This window comes from Ambystoma mexicanum, chromosome 6p (assembly GCF_040938575.1).
Source record: "Ambystoma mexicanum isolate Mex_15411 chromosome 6p, UKY_AmexF1_1, whole genome shotgun sequence".
In the NCBI taxonomy this organism is placed as follows: domain Eukaryota; kingdom Metazoa; phylum Chordata; class Amphibia; order Caudata; family Ambystomatidae; genus Ambystoma; species Ambystoma mexicanum.
In genome coordinates, this window is record NC_090935.1 from 1,344,998,803 (window position 1) to 1,345,021,568 (window position 22,766).

The 22,766-nt window shown below is 51.2% G+C and overlaps 1 protein-coding gene across 2 annotated transcripts in view; it reads left to right on the forward strand.

The window, feature by feature from the left end:
* The window catches only part of ERMP1 (endoplasmic reticulum metallopeptidase 1), a 707,614-nt gene that overhangs the window by 57,041 nt on the left and 627,807 nt on the right, over window positions 1-22,766 (forward strand). For both annotated transcript variants that reach the window (XR_011280380.1, XM_069626023.1), the window contains exon 2: window positions 12,385-12,686. Coding sequence is in view for 1 of the 2 variants with exons in the window: in XM_069626023.1 (XP_069482124.1) it covers window positions 12,385-12,686 (302 nt within the window). In the remaining variant the exon portion in view is untranslated. The remainder of the gene's footprint in view (window positions 1-12,384; window positions 12,687-22,766) is intronic.

The following is a 22,766-nucleotide window of genomic DNA, read 5'->3' on the forward strand; positions in this document are numbered from 1 at the left end:
GAGATAAAATAATAACTAAACGAAGGACAATTTTAGTGTTCTTAATTGTCAATAGAAAGCACTACACAAACAAGGTCTCAACTTACCATTTGAGAACCCTACGCAAGGTTCACAAATGGTGGCTGCACTGATACCATGAGGGCAAACCATGCATAAAGTGCTAGCAGGAAACCACAAATGATGGCAATGAATGAATGAATGAATGAATGAATGAATGAATGAATGAATGAATGAATGAATGGAAGGTTATTTGCACCGGATTACCAACAGGCTTTGGTTCATGCAGTGGGGCAGGACCTTATTTATTATCTACCAAGAATAGAAAATGGGGGTGATGTGTGCTTGAAGCGAATTGTTGGAAGCAGAGCTAAGTTGTATTAAGAAATGAATTCAGGAAAGGTTACCAAAAGAAGGATTTCTGTAGAAATGCAATTTTACTCTAGTGTTGGCAAAGACGTCTGAAGTGAATGGTGGTGGGGTGAGGGTCAAAGGGTTATGGTGCCAGGTATGCGTTACAGCATTGATTGAAGCAATCACACAAGCCACTTTGGAAGCACACTGATGTAAGGGAAGCTACGTGACTGGTTTTGGTGGCCTGGAATAGCCTGGGAAGTGGAGGTAGACATTTGATATTGCTTGATATGTATGAGTGAAATTAGTTGCTATGTGTGTGTGTTCCATTAATGCATTTGGGAGAGACTCCTGAAGGTCCCAGGTGAAAGCTAGTTGTTGTTTTCATCTCTACAGCAGGATAAGGTTATGATATGGCATTTATAACATGCTTATACACAAGACTTTCAAGGCGCGACAAGACGGGGGGATGGAGGGAGGACAAAAACAACAATCTTACTAGGCCTTGTGACATTCAGAATTGCACAAGTGCAGCGGCGGAGGATGGAGAATTGCGAGACGAGGAAACAGAGTGCAGCCAACGGGTGGCAAGTGCGGGTGCTCGGAAGTGCAGCCAAACGGGTGGTTAATACGTGCAAGAGAGGGGGCTGTAGGGTTACAGGTACAGACCACAAGTACAGGGGTTGCCAAGAGGCAGTGCTGGTTGCAACTGGACAGGCAGGGACCTGGGCCTGACTTCAGAGGGTGGCCAGGTGACCAGTGTGTGGATCAGACTGGAGATCAGCAGGGGAGAGGAAGAGAGAGGGCGGAAGCAAAGAGGAAGGTCTTGAGGTGCTTTCGGAACCAGAGATTGTTCTGCTCAAGTTTCACAGAGGCAGGGAGGCTGTGCCAGAGGAAGGCCCCAGCAAAAGAAAGCGATCTGCCTCCAAATCTTTGCTTGGAGTAGCGACTGGCCCTCAAGAGTTGGAGATGTGGAGGGCTAGAGTAGGAAGATATCTAGGTAGAGCGAGTTGGGGGTATTGCAGTCCCAGGCCGCAGAAAGCCTTGTGCATGATGTAGAGGGTCTTGAACTTAATGCTTGCCACCACTGGGAGTCAATGAAGAGATTTCAGCGCTGGTGAGATACGATCCCTGGGCTTGAGGCCAAAGACAAATCTCGCAGTACTGTTCTGGGTGAGTTGTAGGGGACGTAGAGTAGAGGAAGGTAGATTTAGAAAGAGGCTGTTGCAGTAGTCCAGCCTAGAGAAGACCAGAGCTCTGGAGATAGTGAGCTTCTCGGGGAAAGTGAGGAAAGGAAGAATACCTCCCGAGGAGGTGCAGCGGGAAGTTTGACTTCTTAGAGATGTCAGAGATGTGAGGAGATGTGGAGAGTGTGGAGTCAAAGATGACCCTAAGGTTCTTAGCCTCTCAGATAGGCGCAAGACGAGGGCCCAGGGTGGGTGGCCAGAGAGTGAGGAAAGGAGGGAGTTGGTGATCCTATGAGGAGGATCTCCGTCTTACTGGCATTAAGGCAGAGATAATTGGCAGCACACCACTCCTGAATTGCTGGCATACAATCCAGGATGAGGGAGGGAGTAGAGGCGGCTGAGTGCAGCCTGAAATAGAGCTGGGTATCATCTGCTTGGCACTGAAAGTTGGTGTATAGAGCAGCTATGCGGTGGGCAAGAGGTGCCAGCTATTGGTTGAACAGCCAGGGAGAATGATTAGACCCCTGGGAAACACCACAGTCGGAGAGAGGGAGATAGAGAGGAAGGACCCACGTTGGACCTGAGGGAGTCGATCAGAGAGAAAGGAGGTCAGCCAGGCCAGGGCCTGATCGTGATACCCCGGTTGTCAAGGAGCAGGATGGCATGGTTGACCGTATCAAAACCAGAAGAGGGAGATCAAGGAGGATAAGGACAGAAGGAAGGTTAAAGTCGAGGTTTGAGAGCAGGTCACGACGGATGTTCAAGAGAGCAGTTTCCGTGCTTCTGGCTGCTCTGAAGCCAGACTGATGGTCATGGAGACAACCACCATATTCAGTGTGAAGGTTAAGCTGGGAGATGGCCAGCTTTTCCAAGAGTTTGCCCAGAAAAGGAGTAATAGGGATCTGCGATAGTTAGCCGAACAGGAGGGATCAGTAGAGGGTTTCTTCAGCAGAGGGTGCACAAGGGAGTGATTCAGGCAGGGAGGGGAAGGTTCCAGTGGCAAGAGTGATTGCAGAAGTCGGCCAAGGCTGAAGCGAGGGTGTCCATGTGGTCCTTGATGGTTTTGGATGAACAGGGAAAAACCTGTTTTCACGAGACTTTCATAGATCAGACTTTTCTAGAAATATCGTCTGGGTGAACAAAGAAAAGGAAGAGAAGGGAGAAGGAGAGCCGGTCACAGGAAGGCCAGGAGTAGAGGAACAGGATGAAGAGGAGGAGACGGTGGACCGGATGTCCTGGGTTTTTGTTATGAAATGAGAAGCCAAGGCCATGCAGAAGGCTTGGGAGGGAATAGGAGAGGTAGAGACTGAGGCAGGATTGGCCGAGTTGTTTGATGACCCAGAGATGCGGGCCTGGATGGTGTGTTCTCTTCTTACTATGGACAGAGAGTTGGTACTGCCTTTGGTGCAGGCTGCATGCCAGTTTGTTAGAGGGTGTACCTGATGCCCTCCATTTCCTCTCAGCCACCCTACACTTGCGTTTAAGGTTGACGAGGTCTGATCGGACCATGAGTTGCACTTGGCTTTGTGCTTCAAGCGGGTTGTCATGACAGGGGCAAGTACATCAAGAGTGTTGGAGTTGGAACATTGGAGGTTAGACAGCGCTATGTCAAGATGTGAGTCAGCTAGAGGTGCAGGAGGGGGAGAGAGAGTGGCGGCGAAAGACTCAACTGACACACGCTTCATGGGACGGATGACAGAGAAGGTGGGTGTTGGTGCTGGAGTCAGCTTGGCCTGGGTGGGTGTGGGGGGACCGGAGGAGAGGGAAAGAGAAAGGAGTGGTGAGGGGGTTAGAGAGGGGGGAGGGTCTGAGAAGATCAGCACCTCCAAGATGTGCCCTGCAGAATGAGTCGGGCCAGAGGGAAGAATAGAGCGAGAAAGCGAATCGCAGAGGTTGCAAAAGAACCCTGAAGAAGGACAGGAAGCATCCAGGTGGATGTTAAGGTCCCCCGAGGAAGAGAAGTTGAGTGGTAGAGGGGAGGAGGAGAGGTCAGCCCACTCAGGAAGGAAATTAAGAGGCTATGCGGCTGGTAGATAGTAGCCACAGTGAGAGAACGGCCAGGAGAGAGGGAGAGCCTGCAGACCAGGCATTCAAAGGAGGAGTAGTCCTGCATAGGAATGACCGACGCAGGGATCGACTCCGGCAACTAGAGACAATGATGAGCATCATTTAACAGGCTTGGATTATAACTTTTTGTGTTTGACATGACTGGAAACCTCCAATAATGGAAAGATTTTCTGGAGAATTGGATTACTTGATGTAATGGTGTACAGTTTGTGATAAAGAGTAGGATGTTGCCTTTGAGAGATTGCGTGGTAAAGCTGAAGCAGCATGTTTGTAGCATCCGCAACCAAACGGTCTCATGCAAAGGTGCAACAAAGTTGTTAAGGATTGTGTGTGATAGGCTTTGGCCAACGGTGTAGAACCACGCGAATGGAAGCCCCTTGCATAACCTCCCTCATGTAGCCGCTTGTTTCACACCTGTTTTAGTTCCTTGTGGAACAAAGGTACACAACATTGTGTGCCTGAATGGATGGAGGTGCTAATGTGGAAGAAAAGTTTTATGCAAGATGCTGGTGTTGTGAGGAGGCTGGGGAGGACATTGAACAAGTGGCCTGTTTTGATGTGGTCAAAAGGCCAGGCATTTGCTTATCAGGTAGCGGATATGATGCATCCGAAGTAGCTGAAGAAATCAAGAAAGGCTGTTCATGTTTTCCCCAATTCTGTGGAGTTTGTTGGGAAGTTAGTTTTGTTCAAGTTGCATATGGAAGGTGGTGGAGTTTGGGATGCATCTCCAAAAGATGTCTGGAGGTGGGAGTGACACTGGACAAAGGAAGGAATCCTAGTGGTCTTCCCCATAGTAGACCGTAGTAGATTGGATGGTGGTTGGGTTTCATCGTCTGTTCTTTTTTAACACCGCAAATTGGCACATCAAAATTCTAGAGCACAAAAAGGGGTGCGATAATTCAGCAAAAATAGTACCGTGGGATTTCCATGTAAACCGTACATTTGACCCCAATCAGTGCACTGAAATCGAACCTTTGTGTACCAAGCTTTTTGCCGAAGTGTGTGCATGTGCCAGCTCTCTTGTGTGAAACTGTGTGCTTCATGTGGGAACCTGATAACTGTACGAAATGTACAGATGTTGATTCGGTGTGGCGATAGGAAAAAATTAATTTTATTTATTTTTGGCCGCACGTAGTAGACATCAGATGTTGCTTCAGTGACAGACATTTCGCTCCAAGCGTGTAAGTTGTGCTGCCATCTCGGCTGTGTCTACGAAATAGTTACCTTCTACGTTGCTACAAGGTAGATTCTGTGTGTCGATTGGCTTCAATATTTCACACATAAATTAGCCTTACTGCTTCGGAAGACTGGGAATGGGGGCATTTGAAAAAAGATTTTAGGAAAATGGAGAAACTTGCTGTATCGCATATTCCCGATAAGTAATGTGCATTGTTGTTTAACACACATTTATTGCAGTGGCGATGTTGTAACACAACTTGGGAAATGCCATCAGCCCAAACAGCAATTTGTAATTGAACTTCTTACAAGGAGCTTATCCGAATCCTATAAGATCGTACATAAATACTTCTTCAAACTTTAGCTTTTATAAGAATTAAGTATTTTGGTGTATACCATCTACATGCATATTGGGGAAACTGGCAGGGGCAAAAATGATGAGCACAAGAACAAAAAGAACTCTATTTCTAATGTTGCGAGTGAGGTGATGAGTTGCAACCTCCTGTAAACGGTCTACAGGACTGTTGGGGGTGTGTCCAGACCCCCGGCCATTCCCGTAAGCCCCCAGCATACGAAGGACTCACGCACACGTCCTTCTGGCTCGGGCTTCCCGGTCGCACTACCGTGGCCGGGAACGCCCCGTTTATTTATATTGCACGCGGCGGCATGCAACGTCACGCCGCCGCGTGCGCGTCCCGTCATCGGGCAGCGCCACACTCCTCCTTTTTCGGGAGGACAAACAACAAAGCATTTAAGAACTACACACTGCAAACCAACACAACAATACAACTTTAACACCCACTTTCAAAAACACCCCTTTATTAACATCCACCCGGTTCCCCTTACTTAATTGTCCTCAGCCTCGGGCCGACCAAATAAGTGTCCCAATACGTAGTCACTGAGGTGAGCGGGTTTCCCTCGCCCAGTCCTCTGGGGGTACCTCCCGTCACCTCCAGCACGGGTGGTCTTTCCATGGCCGTTCCCCAGGCTGGGGATTCAGGCAGGCAGGGTGCATTTCCTCCATCCTCAGGGACCACCAGTAAGTCCGGATCGGGTCAGTCCTCGGGTCCCCTAGCTTCTTGAAGAAGCTCACATTGCGTTTTACTGCGGACCTTCCGTCAGAGGCAGTTACCATAGAACCCTTGACTGCAATGACGTCCAGCGGCTCCGGCTCATATGGAAGGGACAGCTTTCCATGGGGGTGTCTATTTCGAATGAGGACCTAATCGCCCGGCTCCAGCCGCTGCGGGATGAAGCCCTCGCCGGATGTTCTCCTGCTCGATCCTCGCTCGCCGGTCTGCCTCGACCTGCTGGTTGTCGATCACCCCCGGTTCTTTCTCGCCCACTTCTGGTAACAGTCCACGAGGGCACCGCTTGAATAACGCCTCAGCCGGTGCCACCCCCGTGGAGGCATGTGGAGTTGTGCGGTATACCCTCAGGAACTGATAGAGAGCCCTTTGGAGGAACTGTCCCTGGTCTTGGGCGAATCTGAAGGTCTTGTTTAGAGTTCTCATTAGCCGCTCGGCTTCTCTATTGGCGCTCGGCCATAGGGGCGTGATCTTCCGGTGGATTACCCCGCAGCTCTCCATCAGTTCCGAGAACCGCTCGCTTTGGAACGGTGCCCAGTTGTCCGAGCACACTGTGTGGGGGGATCCATGGCCGCAAACACCTTCTCCATGGCCACCACGACGTGTTCAAACGCCACCGACTCCACAAACTCCACCTCCGGGTAGCGAGAGTATTTATCGACCAGCACCAGGAAGTGGGTGCCCATCGTGGTGGAGCCAAAGTCTGCATGAACGACTTCCCATGGTCGCCTGCCTCGAGCCATGGCTTCGATGACTGGCTCCCGCTGCAGAGGAGACGCCGCCTGACACCAGACGCAAGCCGCCACAAAGTCGTCCACTTTCCGTTCCAGTTCCGGGAACCATGCTTTCAGCCTGAGGCGGGCCTTGGTCTTGGTGGCACCCTGGTGACCACGGTGGGCAAGAGTAATCACATCCTTAACCTTGGCCTGAGGCACAACCATGCAGTCTCCTCTGAGCAGAAGGCCGGAGGCTCAAAAGGATGGTGTAGTGATACACGAAATTGCAACCTTGCCAATCAGGGCTTTAGATGACAGCATTAGCCGCTGAAAGCCAATAGTGTATTCAAAGTATGTGCTAAAAATGCTGACAGTAGTCTGTTGTAGCACTTCCATTATGCAGTAGTGAGCTACAAGGAATATGCAGGCCTAGTATGAGATAGGTCAAATTAAACATTGTTGATAGACAGGCAGGGAGGGCCCCTAGCCATGTAGCTAATAGGTTTTTGGAGTGTTTGGAACATCATGGCACCTATATAGCGCTTAGATAGCCAGTCTTAAGCGCTATAAACACTAAGCTATGAGTGCATGCCTTTTAGAGCTTGCAGATGGGGTTAATACATCCCTGCTTCCCTTAGAATATTCAGCCTCACTAACGTTAGCCCTGGCCCCAAGCTAATCTTCCTTTTCTCTGGGAAGGTACTGATAAGACATTCCTCAGCCAGCGCAGATGGGAACAAGGGAGGGGGTAGGAGCGAGCAGGGAGCATCTCAGAGAGAGCTGGGTTTTTTCCATGAGCCAGTTGCACAGGGAAAGTTCTGGAACTGTGCGTCATGGTGACTGACAGCAAGAAGTTATAAAATATCCATGCACACATGGATCAGGGGGAGATCGCCTGTGGACTTGATCCGTGCAGAAACAGGTGCCCGGCATTGGCTCATACGGTGTCCTTCAGCATTGTCCTCTGAGCGGGGCTTGTTTACAGCTAGCTTATGAGGGCCCAAGGTCTCCCCAGTGCTGATTAAAGGGACGTAAGACTGTGTTTCTCTATGTTTCTCTATATTTCTCTATGTTTCTCTATGTTTATCTAAGTTCCATGTTTCACTATATTTTGCATTGCTCTAAGTGTTATGCTTTCTAATATTCTGTAACTTGAATCCCAAATGTATATGAAATTCACTGCTTAGAATAAATATGCTAATAACACTTTGAGGGTGTCATTTGTCACTTGCATGAGATCACTGCTCAGCACAATAGAACCTGTATTTTGGGCTGAATTGGGTATTTTTGCTCTCAAAGGGCTGGCCCCGAGGAAGATTTTGCCCAATATCAAGACAGATGGCTCCTCCCGGGCCTTCCACAACTGTTCCAGACCGGTTCTGGCCTCCTGTGTGCGACCCGCCAGAGCCTCCAGGACTGACTTCCAGGATCCCGGCTGCATGGCGTGCCTCAGGATTCCGAAACACTCGTCCTCTGCTGCGGCTACCTCCAGCTCCTCGAGGGGCATTGCATTAGGCGTGGCCGCCTCCACTACCACACAGACATGTTCATCTGCCTCTTCTGCACAGGTGTCATGGTCTCCTTGGACTCCATCCCCAGGTGCACCCGGGTGTCGCGAAAGATAGTCCGTCGTATTGTTCGCTCTGGCCGATACACCAGTGTGACACCGTATTCCAGGAGAGCGCGCATCCACCGCTCAATCCTCTCCGGCGGCTTGGACGACGACGCTGCCAGGATGGGAATCAGCGGCTTGTGGTCCGTCACCACTGTCGCCAGGCGTCCAAGAACATAGAGCCGAAAGTGTCTGCAGCCCCAGAGCACCGCCAGCGCTTCACGCTCAATCTGCGAATAACGCTGCTCGGTATCCGACAGTGCCTTGCTGGCGTAGGCCACCGGGCGGACACCCCCATCGCGATCAATCTGCGTAAACATGGCCCCCAGGCCAAATGGGCTGGTGTCTACAATGATCTCCGATGGTAACACAGGGTCAAAGAATGACATGGTGTCCTCTGCTGTTAGCGCACCCCTGATGTTGTCAAAGGCCGCCTGCTCAAGCGGGCCCCAGTTCCGGGTGGACTCTTTCCTTGTCAAGGCTCTGAGCGGTTCCGACCTGGAGGCGAGATTCTGGATGAATCGTCCACAGTATGTAACCATACCCAGGAAGCTCCGCACATCGGACACGGATTCCGGAGGCTTCGCCTTTTTAATGTCCTGGACCTTCTTTGGATCAGGTGACGCACCGCCCTCTTTAAACACGAAGCCAAAGAATTCTATCGATGGTTGCAGAAATTCGCATTTTTCTTTATGGAGGGTGAGGCCCAGTGACTGCAACCTCTAAAACATTTTTGCCAGCCGCCGCAAGTGGTCCACCTCAGTCGTTGCAAACACCAGGATGTCATCACTGATGTTCAAGACGCCCTCCAGATCTGCCAGGGCGCCCCGGATGATATTTTGGAAAACTTCCGCTGCCGAGGACACACCAAAGCTCAGTCTTTTGTAGCGGTAAAGCCCTTGGTGTGTGGTAAAGGTGATGTACCCCGACTCGGGGTGAAGAACCACCTGGTGATAGCCTGCACAGAGGTCCAGCTTCGAAAAGACATGAGCGCCCTGCACCTCCGCAATGATGTCGTCGATTGTCGCGGTGAGGTGCCTCTCTCTCTTGATCGCTTTGTTCGGCAGCCTCATGTCGACACAAATTATGACGGCATCTGGTTGTTTGGGCTTCCGTGCCACCACAATCGACCAAGTTGTCCAACTCCTTGTCCACATGTTTACGAAGGTTGAAGGGTACCCTGCGATGTTTCAGGGCGATGGGCTGCACGGATTCATCAATATGCAGTCTTACTGGATCACCAGCCATCTGTCCAATATTACTGAACAATGCGGCATACTTTTCCAGCAGGTCATTAATGTCCTCCAGATAGACGGAGTACGCAAAACTTACGATGCCGAGGGCCTCCGCCGCTGCACAGCTTAGCAGGGTGTTGGTGCTCACCGGCGTCACATAGAAGCGTGCCGTGATCTGCAAGCCGTCGTGTTCTACTTTCGCCACAAAAGCACCGTCCAGACGGATGGGGTCCAGCCCACCGAAGGCGAATATGCGTGCCTTCGGTGCAACCAGCTGGGGGGGGCATGACCATGGCGTCAGTGTCCCCAGGCCATTACGTTGACTGACGCCCCTGTGTCCACCAAGAGTGGGACTGGAGACCGGTCAACCTCCACCACGCACCTCGGCTGTCTCCTGTTCTTTCCTTTCAGGACCGCCACACTGGAGATGAAGAAAATGTTCTCTTCCTCCTCTTCGTCTGCTTCTTCTGCCTGGGCCTCCTCTTCACCCTGGTCCACCTGGGCAACATTTGGTGGTTTACCCTGACGAAGAAGCCCGGATCGGGGCGGGCCACGCGGCACCATCACAGGCATGGCCGCCTTGCATACCCTCGAGAAGTGATCCGGCAGCCCACACCTTCCGCTCGTTCTTCCTGCTGCGGGGCACTCCGTCGGGTGGGGCAGGTCGTTCCCACACTTTTGGCAGGGCTCCCCTGCCCTTCCAACTCGGTCACGGGGTCCACCGCCAGGCCTTTTGGTACCTCTGCCGCCACGCCACATGGCACACACCTCCTCAGTCTTGATGGGGCGCGACCCAGCCTCCATTCTGGCTGCCCTTGCTTCAGACACCTCATGGCACCGCCCCAGTTCGAGGATACGTTGGAGCGTGATCCCGGGCTCCCTTAATACCTGGAGTCTGAGCTTGCCTGAGGAACACGCCTAGATGAGCAAGGTCCTAATCATATCGTCCGCATCTCCCCATGCACAGGCCAGCGACAGGCGCCCCAGGGGTCCATAGAAAGTGTCCAGTGAGCTTGAAGCGTGGCTTTTGCCTGACCGTATGACCCATCCCCTGGTGGAAGTGATTCAAAGATTTCCTGGACTGAGGGCCCTGCCGAGTACAGCATGGTTGCCAGCATGCTGTCGTCCTCTGCCACCTGAGCAGCTCGAAGGTACATGTCCAGGCGGTCCACCCACCTCTTCCATCTGGGCCCCAAGCTAGAGGGCCGGCCCGAGACAACAAACTCCGGGATGGGCTGTAAGGCCGCATGAGCACGTACCTGGGCCATGGCAGGAAGTCCTGGCTGGACAATAGGTGCAACCACCGGCTGCGCTGGAGGCGGAGGGCCTGTTTGAGCATGTGGAGGCTGCTGAATCGGAGGCTGCTGCACCGCTGCTGCTTGACCACCGTCCAAATCCTCAGTGTCGCTCATGAGTCCGAGCGCACAGGCACCCCCCGCATGTGAAATGGGGGCCGCAACTCAGACTCCGACCCCATCCAGGCACAGGAAAGTTCACCATTGGAGAAAACAGCTACAACACACCTCGTGACAATGAAGAGGACCAAAACAGCAGAGCCACCAGTCTGATGAGTGAAAAACACAACTGCACCACACCTGCGTGATGATGAAGATGAAGAACCGGGCCACCAGTCTAATGATGAAGAGGGTAAGGAAGGCCCCAGCCTTCAGCTGGTCCAAAAATTGAGTCAAGAAACAATTGTGGGCTATGCAGGCCCAGCCCTTGTAGCCCTCCTTCTTGCTTGCACTCGACGTAGGAGACCCAAAATTTGAAGAAAAATCAAAAATCGGGCATAGGCATGCAGGTATAACTGCCTGCTAGCAGTGTGTCCAAAAATTAGGCCTGGATGCCACTCGCCGCCCAAACCGCAGCTCTGTGAAGTTCCACGGCCTTGTATTCAAAACGGCCGCCAGCCGCGTGGGTGATGCACGGCCTACGGCACAAAACAAAGTTACAGCAATGCTCCGTTTCAGAGAGAAAAAATGGCAGATTTGTCACCGCCGGGCCCAGGCATCATCCCACCTTCATCGCCACTGTTGGGGGTGTGTCCAGACCCCTGGCAATTCCCGTAAGCCCCCAGCACACAAAGGACTCGCACGTCCTTCTGGCTCGGGCTTCCCGGTCGTACTACCGCAGCCGGGAACGCCCCGTTTACTTATACTGCACGCGGCAGCGTGCAACGTCACGCCGCCGCGTGCGCGTCCCGTCATCGGGCAGTGCCACAAGGACCATTTATCCCAGAATGGGCGTCGAGCATTCAAAGGTGGGGGCTAGGGGAAAACGGAGATTCTACGTACAAACCAGGAACTAGAATTGGAAATGGAGTCACTTATTGAACGTTCTCACGACCTCCCCTGATGGACTGTCTCCATGAATTCAGGTAGAGCACTGATGGTGGGTGGGAGAGGAGAACTCTATAGCTTGTTAATCTGAATGGGGGTTTGGGAGTGATGGGGAGAACCTGTGGGTATGGGTAGAGAAATGGGTGATGGAATACAGGCGAACTGGTACTGGGGTGGCTATGTTGCCGAACCGTGTAAAGGGAGAAATGGAGGAGGGCAGGGAAGAGGGAGCCTTTCCACTGGGGACCAATGGCGAATGATGTATTCCACTACCCCGAGGAACAACAAAATAGACATACGATGTCATGTTGATTGGTATTAATACAGCGTTGTTTTCGTTTTACGAAATGAATAATACAAAGAAATGCAAAAAGGTGTGTTTGGGTGGCATGCACGTTCTTATTATTCGCGAAATTTCTCATGTTTAGCCCGAGTTCTTATGAGCTGTTTATAAGAATGTTGTCATTTTTGTATAATTCTGCAGGACTGCACGAGTCTGCCTTCAAAGCTGCCTGAAATTGCCAGTCTTGCAGTTGTCTGCATGCTGATGTGAAACTGTAGCTTTTGCTTTGCAGTGCATTTTACAAGCCATTACTCTGTTTATTTGCAGGGAGTATCTTGAGCACATAACTGGACTCGGGCCCAGGCCCGTCGGAAGTCCAGCCAATGAGATCTTAACCGTCAACTACCTCTTGGGGCAGATAAAGGCGATTGAACGGGACTGCAGCGAAGTGCACACCATCTCGGTGGATGTGCAGAGGCCCACGGGCACCTTCAGCCTGGATTTCCTGGGCGGTTTCACCAGCTACTACGATAATATAACAAACATTGCAGTCAAACTGGAGCCAAGGCACGGAGCGGCGCATGCAGTGCTGGCCAACTGCCATTTTGATTCTGTGGCGAATACTCCTGGTAAGTATGCTGTACTGATTTCCCTATTCCGTACCCTGGTACGATGGAATTGAAGAGCTAAAGATGGTCATGGGTAACTGAGATCTGCTCTGCTCTGCTCTGCTCTGTTGCTGAGAAGCTTTAAACTCGAACTCTCTAGTACCAAAAAGTTATGCCAAACTAAAGGCATTCATTAGCCAAACAAAAGGCATTCATTATTGCACGGTGTGGCTGATGGGTATTGGCGAAAATGACTTTCTACTCGTGCACTGAATGGCGACCTTGACCTGCATTTTAGGGTTGCCGCTGTAGAGAATTATTTGCTGTTTCTCCAGTGCAGTGACACCTCTGCTTGGTGTTCACTAAAGATTGTTATTCATCCTACCACCTATTTGTTCAAGGAAAGTCCTCTGTACTTGTACGTTGTTTGCAATGTTTAGAAACTCTGATAAGCAAAGCTGATAACATCCACACTAGATAATGTAGGTGTAGCTATCTTGCTTTTTCAGCGAGCTAGGCCTCCTATGTATATTTATTGTATTTTAAAAAAAAAACAAAAAAACCTTTAGATAGGCCAGCCCTGTGATTTTGTTTGGGGTAAATTAAGTTTGCAGCCACTTTGGGATGCACTCGAAGGCTCTTCTCCAGCTCCTTCTTTCGGCATGAAGGCGCTGCCGTTTTTCACGAGTGCCTTTTTTTTTTTTAAACTTTTCTTTATTAGCAAGAAGTAGTGGTTGGCATATCACAAGTTACAGTCAAACCAGAACACACTGTTCACATTTAAATCATGAATGAAAAGCACAAACTCTACAGAGGGTCACATATAATCTTAGCAGAGGTTGAATACATTGGATCATTCATCGTGTAGTGCAATCTGACCCCTGGTCAGGAGAAGGGGGAGATGACAAGAGCTCCAGATCCACTTTACGGTTCAAGAAGCTACAAAACTCCGTCCATATGTTTTTGGGACGGGCATTACTGGGCAGCATGTTAATGTAGTCTTCTTCACAAGATTGCGTCCAGGTGAGGGCCTTCAGCCACATTTCCAGGTAAGCGGGGGGGATCTGCGCTTCCAACATTGCAGAATGCATTTCGTGGCCACAGCCGCCGCCACATTCAGAAACTTAGCCTCCCGTTTCGCCTCAGCTCCCTCCCAGAGCCCAAACAAAAGAGACAGGGGTTCAGGGTCAACACAGAACCCCACTATTTGAGAGAGGGTCTCAAGCACCGCATTCCAGAACGGGGCCAGGGCCCCACAGGACCAGAACATATGGGCGTGGTCCGCGTTGCTGGATTTGCATCTTTGACAGGGGTGGGATTGATCCCGGGCAAATTTCTCGATAGCATGGGGAGTGTAGTACAGGCGATTGAGTAGCTTATATTGAACACATCTAACTCTGGAGTTAAGAGAAACCTTGCGGGTATGCACGCACATTTTGGTCCACATACCATCTGTGATGTCCAATCCCAGATCCCTGCTCTAGGCATCCCTAGCAGTGTGGGCGGGGGCTGTACAGCTCGTGCCATCAACATTTTATAAAGGGAGGATACAATGCCCCTACCACCAGCGGAATTAGAAATGTAGCAGACCTCGGGGGACTCGCGGGTGGGGGGCGGTTCGTCCGGATATGAAGGCCACATGTCTTGGACCGCTGCTCTAAGTCGAAAGTATTGTAGCAACTCCAGAGAGGACTTGGAGTGCCCTGGCTTCCACGTATCTGGGGTGATGAATGTCCCGCCAGGGAACAGGTCGGAGAGTGATCTATATCCCAAGTCCGACCAGTGACGCATGAGCAGCTTACCTTGTGTGGGGGTGAGGCCAGGGAAAAACCAGAGGGGGAGCCATTTGTAGTATGGGGGGGAGCCAGAGCCAGGCTTCAGAATCTGCCGCCACGCCCTTATAGTGGAGGCCACGGGGTCAGCAGGGGCCTCCGAGCGGTATGAGTGAAACAGGATCAGCGACATGACATTCACCCCCTCAGTCGCCAGGATTTCAAGCTTAACATTTGGGGGGGGGTTCCTGGTGATGGTACCAGTATGTAGCATGCTGGGCCTGAGCAGCTATCCAGTACTGGGTGAGATCAGGTGCACTGAAGCCGCCCCTCTCATACGGAAGGGTCATATACTGCCACTTTCTGCGCACGGCGCCAGAATGCCATAGAAAACGGGCGCATCCCGCATGCAGGTCAGCAAAGTACTGTTTCCCGGGCCAGAGTGGAACATTAGCGAATATGTAAAGGAGTTTCGGGACTATGATCATTTTTATTAGGGACAATCTCCCTGATAGTGAGAGGGGGAGGTTACGCCATCTTTCCATCCTGGCAGCAGCATATTGCGGGGCGGCCCCATAGTTATCGGCCAATAAGGAGGATTTTGAGAGGGATACATGGACCCCCAGGTATTTGATGCCCCCCGGCGCCCATTTGAGAGGAAATTCGCATGCAGGTTGGGGGATTGCGGGCGTGAGGGGTAGGATTTCTGATTTAGTGTAATTTATGGTGAAGCCCGAGAATGTGCCAATTTTGATAATTTCACGCATGATCGGGTCGAGGTGGACTGAGGGGTCTCTAATGTATAAAAGCACGTCATCAGCGTAAAGTGATAGAAGTTCGGGGGTATCCCGGAGACGAATCCCTTTGCGCACATGGTTGTTCCGTACACTATCCGCCATGGGCTCTATGGCCATCGCAAATAGCAAGGGAGAAAATGGGCAACCCTGTCGAGTGCCACGGTGGAGGGAGAAGGGAGCCGACAAGTGAGAGTTAACTAGGACCCTGGCCACGGGGCAAGTGTATAGGAGTTTAATGCAGGACAACATGTATGGGCCAATCCCCATCTTCTCGAGCACCGCCCACAGATACTGCCACAAGACCATGTCGAACGCCTTTTGGGCATCCAACGTCACGGCCACAGCGTTGGCTTGGGGGTCTATTCTAGAGAGGACGTTAAATAGTCGTCGAATGTTTAAGGCAGTGGAGCGGGCCGGGACAAAACCACTTTGGTCTGGGTGGATCAGGTATTTCATGATGGGGAGAAACCTATTTGCAATGATTTTGGCAAAGATTTTGGTATCGGTGTGACAAAGGTCTAATAAGTCCCACATTCATCCAGTGGCTTACCCGGCTTGGGGAGCACGGTGATAACAGCCTCATGCAAGGACCGGGGGAGGATAGCAAGACACAGCGATTCCTCCCAAACCTTGTGGAGGCGTGGAGCAAGGCGGGCCACATGTCCCTGATAAAACTCGGCAGTCAGGCCATCAGGACCGGGGGCTTTGCCCTTAGGGAGAGCCGAAATAAAGGCGGTGATTTCGTCAAGGGTGAAGGGAACATCTAATTGTTCTTTGGTGGCTAGAGATATAAGGGACATAGGGATGCGTTCTAGGAGATGGACCAGATCCTGCGGGCTGTGCTCGGGTTGCTGGGCATAGAGGGTTGCATAGAAATCTGCAAAGGTCTCGAGAATGGGCCTGTCAGACCAATGACGTACCCCGTCATTGTCTATGATACTGTCGATTCGAGCTCTACCACCCTTGGCCCGGGCAAGACGGGCAAGTGTACGGCCCGGCCTCTCTCCTTCACCATACTTCTGGGCCGCAATGGGCCGGGCAAGGTATCTAATCTCACTGCGGGCAAAGGACTCAAGCGTATCCAGTTCAGATCTTATCTGTGCTAGCTTAGGTGGTGAGGGGTTGGTTGCATAATCGCGCTCTAATTCCCCAAGTTTGGACTCGGAGCGGTGCAGGGAATTTCTGATATCTTTCAGGACTCCAGCCTCCCTGGAGATACACATGCCCCTAATGTAAACCTTAAAGGCCTCCCATCTCACCCCGTCTGTGTTGTGTCGTTTATTATCGAAAAACGATGGGATATCTGCGAGGATGTCAGCCCTGAAGATAATATCATGCAGTGCATCTGACTTAAACCGCCAGTTAGAATGCTGGGGGAGGGCCGGGTGTAAGGCGATGTCCAATGTGACCGGGGCGTGATCAGATAGCGTACGCTGTAGAATCTGTGTGGTAAGTGTTTTGCCCATGAGCCCTGCGGAGAGAAGGAAGAGGTCTATCCTGGAGTGGCTGTCGTGGACAGAGGAGTAAAATGTAAACTCTTTCGACCTTGGGTGGAGTTCTCTCCAGGCGTCTACCAGACCGGCAGTGAGCATATGCGCCTGGAGACGGCGAGCGGCTCTGGACAGTGTTCTTGGTGCGACACCCGATCTATCCAAGTCGGAATCCAGGATGAGATTCATGCCCCCCCCCAGATAATAGGAACCCCCACGTACCCTAGGAGGATGTCAAGGATGTGGTCGAAAAAATCAGGTGCATCAATGCATGGGGCATATGTGTTAACCAGAAGGCACTGTGTATTAGCAAGGAAACAGTGGAGAATCACATATCTACCCCGGGCATCAATATGGTTGGTGCGAAGCGAGAACTCCAAGGACTTGTGAATCAAGGTGAGGACTCCTCTGGACTGTGAGGAGAACACCGTGTAGTATCTGTTGGGGCCCCATGCCGGAGCGAGCGAGGCCGAGAGATGTGCGAGGGCATGGGTTTCCTGTAAGAAAACTATTTTGACCCCGTGCCTTTGGACATAAACCGGGATCCTCCATGACTTTGTGAAATTGCTGAGCCCTCTAATATTCCATGACATTAGCCTAATGGCCATTCAGTAGGGCTTTAGGGGGGATCAAAGTAACGTGTGTCATAGTTTGTCGAACAAGTGCCGGCCACTAATGCAGTGGACAGATACGTCATACCAGAGGCCACCACTGTCTCACCATTTTTGTTAAAACATTCCTCAACTGAACCACCCCCCTCCCTCACTGCCTTCCCCAACACAGCAGTGCCCAAGAACCCACCCAAGGTCTCATGGCTTTCGTGGCGCGCCCAATGGGGCAGGCCAAGCCCCCACACCCAACAGGGGAGCAACCAGTGAACCAAACGAGCCAAACTCGGCGTTGCAACTGCAGTGGGGGAAGCTGCTGCTGTGAGCCCGACAAAGATAATCGACGGTGGAGTACACCAAATAACTTGTAGCGGTAACTAAGTAGAATTTTCAAAGAGACAACATAGTAGAGTACAGTGAGCAGGGGGTATAGGAATAGAGAATTGCAGCTTAAGTGCAATGAATAGTATACCCTACTTCATTGACCAACATTGCGTTTCATGAAATTGCACAATGAGTTACAACACCGAGTGAATGCACAGAGGTAAGGATATATGGGATTACAAGAAGAATGCACATGACCAGAGTGGTAACGATACCACACTAATTCAAGCAATGGGTACAAGGAAAGCCACCTCAGCCCTCATCTACAGGGTCGCCCACCGGCCCTGGGACCGGAATATGGGCCTCAATGAATTTCACCGCCTCCTCAGGGACTGTGAAAAAATACAGCTTATTGTGGTGAGTGAGCTTCAGCCTTGCAGGGAATAACATGGCGTATTCCACTTTCCTCTCTCTAAGCAATTTTTTCACACCATTGAACTGTCTGCGCTCCATTTGAACATTGATCGAGAAGTCGGGAAAGATGCGGATAGTCTGGGACTCAGATTTCAGTTCCCCTTTTTTCGCGGGCCAGGCGTAGAATATGGTCTCTGTCCCTGAAGCTGAGGACCTTGGCAATAATTGGTCTGGGGAAATCACCCGGCTTGGGGCGCGGGGCCAGTGAACGGTGGGCTTGCTCAATAGTGAAAAACAGGGAGAGTTGAGGATCACCCAGGAGGTCTCTCAGAAGAGTCTCGACTGCAAGTTCCATTTTGCCTTTGAGGGCTGTCTCCGGAACCCCAACAATGCGGATATTATTCCTGCGGGATCTGGACTCTTAAGTCGTCGCACTTCGCCTTGACCTGTTTCATATCCCGCACCAAGTCAGAGGCCGTATTCCGGAGCACATGTACCTCATCCTCCGTGGTCCCAATCTTGGTCTCGGCCTCCACTAGCCTAGTACCATGCTGATCCAAGTTGGTGCGCAGTGAGGCCACGTTGGCGTTTATGTCGTCCACTTTTTCATGGAATGCCGCAAAGTTTTTGTCCATAGACTCCATGAGCGTCGTAAGGTCAGGCTGAGGAGGGCATGAGGATGCATCAAGGTCGTCCTGAGGTAGGGCAGTCCCACTCTGGTCCTGTTTAGCAAGTGATTTAGCAAACTTGTCCTTTTCTCCAGCCTTGTTGGCCCCGCGTGCTTTGCCGGACATGGTTGGGGTGTACACCGAGAATAGCAGGGTGTGCAGTGTAGAAAGGCTGCGATGAGGCCCAGGGGGTTTATAAAGGGACCACGGCCCAATCCGCCATGAGGCGACAGCTGCTCAGGGGACAGGAGTGGGGGGGCCCACACAGCAGTTGAGTTAAACGGCAGTAGGACCACACCAAGGGGGAGGCTGGGTGTCGAAGCAGCAGTGTGGCCCGGAAGGGACAGTGCCTGCGGCGCCCGCCCCGGAGCCAGGAGGGCCCCAGTCAGAGGAAGTCAGCAATGGTGGGCGGCACCGTCCAAGGCGCCTGGTGCGCTCAGGGCGTAGCAAGTAAACGGACAGTCCAGGCACTCAGAACCGCAACGGTGGAAGATGGATGGTCGCGGGGGAGCCTGGTGCGATTGGGGGGGCCAGAGACCCTCGTGGAATGGGGGAAGCGCGACTTGAGGATAAGGTTGCAAAATAGGCGTAACTTGCAGCGCTCTACACCCCCAATCTCCTCACCTCAGATATCTGCAGGCCAGTATGTGGGCAGTGGTCCAGGCAGGAGCGGGCCCCCCCGCAGGGTACAATGATCCGGGCGGAAGCACTCCAGGAGTCAGTGGCAGGAGGCCGAGCCAAGACGTCTCCAGCACCGCAGCCCAGCCGAAGCCACACCACGGGGCCAGCGATGCCGGCGGCAGCCCGCCAGACAGGAGATTCGAGGTGATCACTGGGCAGCAATGTCAGTGGCGGCCCGCCAGGCAGAAAATGGGGAAAGTCCAAGGGCCAGCCTTGCAGGCGGCGGGCCGCTAGGCGAGAATTGCAGAGTGTCCACCGGGCCAGCGATAAAGGTGCCCGGCCGCCAGGCAGGTGATGCGAGGTGAGTGAGGGCCAGCAGTGCTGGCGGCAGGCCGCGAGCCGGGAATCGCAGGGTGTCCGCGGGGCCAGTAATGAAGGAGCCGCGGGATGTGAGGACTTCTGGGGGCCGCTCCTGCGGCCCCCGCAATGTTGCTGAGAAAATTGGCCCGCCGAGGGCCGGCGCCACCCCCGCCGCCCAGGAGCGGAAACGGGCAGGCGAGTGGCTCCGCGCCGAAGGCCGGGAAGCCCAGGCGCACCCCCCTCGGGGAGAGCGGGGGCGCGGAGGACCGCAGCGCTCAGCCGTCCCCAATAGTAGAGTCCAGGGCGGGAGGGCGGGGGGGACCGCGGTGTTCAAGGCGGCCGCGCCCCTAGCAGGCAGCCAAAGGATCCGGGCGGCCGGCAGACGCAGCAGCGCGGCTCTCCGAGGCCGAGGGGGGGATGGGCCGCAGGGGGATCACACGGCCTAAAAGGCCCCAGTTGGCGGCGAAGCTCCGGTTTCGGTCCAAACCCGGTCCAAACAGTGCAGAGGCGCTGGGGAGCAAATGTCCGAGTTCAAGGCTTCAGGCAATCCACACAACCGCTGATTGAGGCGGATAAGTTGCAGTTGGGCCCCAGAGCGATTAGACTAGGCAGCCATCTTGCTGGCTGCTCAACAGCGCCTCCACGAGTGCCTTTTTTAATCTCTTGAACATTCTTTTTTTTTCCAGCCAAAATACAGGTGCATCACTTTAAAGTGCATACAGATTGCATCAATTAAAGTGCGAAGCACATCAAACTATTCCAAAAAACATGCTACATAACACTGGAATGTAGTCGGAGAACATAATTTACTGTTTTTTAGGGTTTTATAAGGTGAAGTATTCCCTGACTCGAGCCAATGTTGTTCATTTTGTCACGCTGCATAAAAGCTGAGCCCATCGGCTCCCTGATTCTCGTTTCCCTTGTTCTGGACTCTGCCACTTCGGCAGGTCCCTTCCTTCTGGCACAAGCTTTCTGCTCTCCGCATGTCTGCTGGCCCTTTCTTTATCCTCTATTCCCCTTCCAATTTCCTCGCCTGACACTTAACCCTGTACCAGAAATGTTGTTCTGGCCACTGCTGCAAGAACCTGGATTAGACTAGTGTGCGTATTTCCAATCAGAGAATCCAGTTGAAGGGTCACAGTAGGACTCGCAAAGAGCTGCCAGAGTAAGTGAACCTAAACCCTATTTGTGAGCCTTACCAGTCATCCAGGCTCAAGTTAACATTTTGCTGACTGACATTTGGTAGGTGGTGGGAGGCACATCGAGTGTATGAGGGCCACGGTGTACGTGGGCCAGAGCAGGTGTGCGAGAATTGGGAGCAGCTCCTGTAGGTGCCAAAAAGTCACGCTCCTTGGGTGAGGAGAAACGAGCATTGTGGGCTGGGGATTCACCATAGGGAACTGCAGTCTGAATAACCATGATCATTTTTTATTGTACGTTATGGTTTATTAAAACCTTAAACACATTCTTGTCACTCCCTAAACGCAACATACATACAATAACTTCCTAAAATAACTTAATTCTATCATCATAGATCTCTACAACGATCTGTCCTGGTAATCAATACCCTTCCTCAGCTATATCCCCAAATATAGTATTTCTTCCATACATTTAATTGCAGCCAAAACAAGACTGTTTTTCACCAATTAATAACCCGCTCCCACCAATCGCGGGCTGATAAGGTGCTTACGTTTTTAACAAAGTCCACTACTGTAAGGGTTTTTAATCAGGCACACACCCAAGTCTTGCCTAGCATGTAGTGCGCAAATAAAACCCTTATTTATTTTTATCTATAAGTTCAATATTCTGAACGATATACCACTCATATCATATCACACCCTTCTCAAAATACCCCTATACATATTTATTTATGTATTTAGAATTTAAATCACAAGATATTTTTAATAGGTAACAACAATCACCAATGACGAGGACAATGAATAATAACTTTAATGCACTGGGAATCAGGTAATGAACACAAAAAGAATGCAGCAGAGAAAAGAATACTTTGGGTTGGTTTGGAACAGATAGCACTATGGTTAGAGGTTCCCCCCTGCAACACCCCTCAACAGGCAATTTAAATAGATGTGAGGAGAGAGAAGGTACTCGGGAATAATACAGAACCAACAGAATATCACTCCCACCTTCCTCCCCTAAAAACACAAGAGAAAAACGGATTTGACTTTTCAACTGTCAATATGGCTTTGAAACTGGCTGAGCAAAAACAGTAAATGTGGTCAAAAATGCTTAAATTATTATACATTTCTACGGGAGCCGCTTTGAACAGATGCAAGCAATCACAAGCAATGATTTAATCAAAAGAAAACGTTTGGAATCTCAAAGGCAAAGTGGGAAATAACTTAAAGACCATTCACACGTGTAAAACATTTGCAAAAGGTAAATTTGCGGCAAACTTTTACTATGCAATTATTTTTATTTTATTATTTTTGATAAAAACGGGTCAAATACACTGTTCCGATGTGGTTTTTAGTTGTGGGATAGCTGAGGATGTTAGATATCAGTGGGAATTGCAATTTGGTTTCTATCTTCAAAACTGAGGGAGCTATGGAGGTTTTAGTGTGAGGTGTTTTTTTGAAAATTGAAGACACAAATTTGGACAAGAACTTCAGTTTAAAACCAGAAAATATGGCTGATGCTTTTACTCCAGATTAGAGCATGCAGGCTAGACAACCATGTTGGGACGAAATAAGCTCTGAGACTGATTCATGACTTCAGTAACAGATCCCCATCGCCTTCCCCAGCCGAACCAGTCCAAACACTCAAATTGGGATTTTTGGATGAGAGTTACACAAATAAAAATGACTATGAAAATGACACTTTAGCAAATAGACAGAATAAGATGGCACTAAGATTTGGACACTGTTACAGGTTATGGAAGTAAGGGTAGTTCACAGATTAGGGTGGAACAAGATAAGGCAAGGTATACAATACTTCTCTAGCGTCCTATTAATACAATCCACTGGGATTTAAGATTTGTGCCCGTCAAGATTTTGGTCAATGGATCGGTCTATCGGGGAAGAACAGCA